The sequence below is a fragment of the Amphimedon queenslandica genome, unplaced genomic scaffold, assembly GCF_000090795.2.
Source record: "Amphimedon queenslandica unplaced genomic scaffold, v1.1 AMPQUscaffold_7004_Cont21041, whole genome shotgun sequence".
Lineage (NCBI taxonomy): Eukaryota > Metazoa > Porifera > Demospongiae > Haplosclerida > Niphatidae > Amphimedon > Amphimedon queenslandica.
In genome coordinates this window covers 1-1,989 of record NW_003552708.1, presented here as the reverse complement: position 1 = coordinate 1,989, position 1,989 = coordinate 1, and the positions used below count along the sequence as shown (strand labels likewise).

The 1,989-nt window shown below is 35.8% G+C and overlaps 1 protein-coding gene across 1 annotated transcript; it reads left to right on the top strand.

Moving 5' to 3' along the window:
• Positions 1-14: 14 nt before the first annotated feature.
• Positions 15-1,912, top strand: LOC105315911 (TBC1 domain family member 23-like). The gene is made up of 6 exons (XM_011410686.2): positions 15-134; positions 289-490; positions 537-664; positions 780-839; positions 955-1,289; positions 1,523-1,912. The coding sequence occupies exons 1-6, from the start codon at positions 114-116 to the stop codon at positions 1,785-1,787; spliced, it is 1,011 nt and encodes a 336-aa protein (XP_011408988.2). The 5' UTR covers positions 15-113; the 3' UTR covers positions 1,788-1,912.
• Positions 1,913-1,989: the final 77 nt, after the last annotated feature.

Sequence of the window (1,989 nt, the reverse complement as noted above, 5' to 3'; positions counted from 1 at the left end):
TGAAGTACATTATATCCTCTGTCTCCTGGTTATAGGCTACTGCTGGTATTAAGTATTTCATTGTTGATTGCCGTCCATTGCAACACTTCAGTGCTGGACACATCACGGGAGCTATGCACATGGACACTGACCTGGTGAGTATATCAGTAATGGACATTGACATCTAATTTAACATTACACAGTTCATGTTCATTTTAATGTCATGAATGCACTGTACCTTACCTCTTTAATAGTTTATATGTGCTGAATTTATTTATTTATTTTATTATTATTTTAATTTTTTTGAAGTTGTTACATTCGCCTAAAGACTTCTCCACTGCGATGGACAGGCTCTGTGATCGTATCAAACAAAATGGCGGAGAGAACGGAGAGCACCTTTGCTTCCTTGGGTCAGGGAGAGAGCAAGAGGACCAGTATATGAACATGGTCCTGGCAAAGTTCCTTCAGCAATCAGTTCCTTACATCAGCATAGCTAGGGGAGGCTTCCTAGGTAAAATAATAATAATAATAATAATAATAATATTATTTTTTTAAAGAGATGTTGAGGCTTCTTGGGGCAAGGGCTGGTCAGTTGTTGGAGGACTTTGATTCCGAGCTATGTCATCAGCTCTACGAGGACTCCAGGGCATCAAGCAACCCATCACCATCACGCAGTGACTGTAACGTAAGTATTTATTTATTTATTTATTTGTTTATTTATTTATTTATTTATTAATTTATTTATTTACTTATTTAATTCTATTTTTATTTAATTCTATTTATTTTTATTTATTTATTAGTCTGATAGTGATACTGAAGCTCATCTCGGTTATTATTACAAGCAAAGACTCCAAGAGAAAGTGAGAATGAGAAATACCATTTTATAGCAAAAAAACGAACAGTATTATTATTATTATTATTATTATTATTATTATTATTATTATTATTATTATTATTATTATTATTATACTTTAGAGTGCTCAGATCTATACGTCATTAGCAGCTGGCTGGAGAGACAGGTCTCAAAGGCTCCGAGTGAGAATGGGCGAGTTATGGAAGTCACGACAAGTAGCAGCTTACAAGCAGAGACCTCTCGCTGGAGAAGAGAAGAAGAAAAATGGCCGACGGTATCACAACTTGCCAGAGAATGTTTTTGTGATTGCGGACGACGAAGAGGAGGAGGGAGAGAGAGAGGAAGTAGGCGGAGCTGAGAGTGAACTTGTTAATATTAGTTTGTATTCAACTTCACCCGAAATACTCCACTCATTCCCTTGTACTGAAGTTACTGATACTGGACACATGGCTACAAGGTAACTGCAGTATAGCCTCTCTTAATGGACACTCTCTATAGCATACACCTCCATTTAACGGACAGCACCTAGTGTACCAATTACATTCCTTACTGTATAAAATAACCTCCACATAAAGGACACCTCTGTATAACAGAGACACTTTCAAAGTGTCCATTATAAAGAGGCTAGTCTGTACATGATTTTAATTTATGATGTTGTTAATATTTTTCTTTTCTTTCTTTCTCTCCTAGTCATCTCCTCTTAACTAGCAAGGATTTGATGATATTACGTGAAGCTCCAGACAGAGCTGGTTGGGGTCGTATCAAACATCGTGAGAACTTATTAACAATTTTAAAAATCACCGCCAAAAAGCATCACCCAGACATTGTCACGTTTAAGTTTGGTCACCATGACAACGGTGCGATCGTCTTGACCCACCAGATTAGAGTGAGACTACCTAACACTCGTAAAGCAACTGAAGCTATTAGGAACACAGTGGAACAGGCAAACAAATAATAACAACCACAACAACAACAACAACAATAACAATAACAATAATAATATTGATACATGTACACGTGTACTTTATGATTTCAGTTTTATTCAACTCTAGTCTGTACAGCGTCTGACAGTTTTTCTAATTTTAAATGCTTTAATTAATAATTATTAATTAATAATAAAGCTACACAGCCTTGATTGTAATCATTATTATTACGGT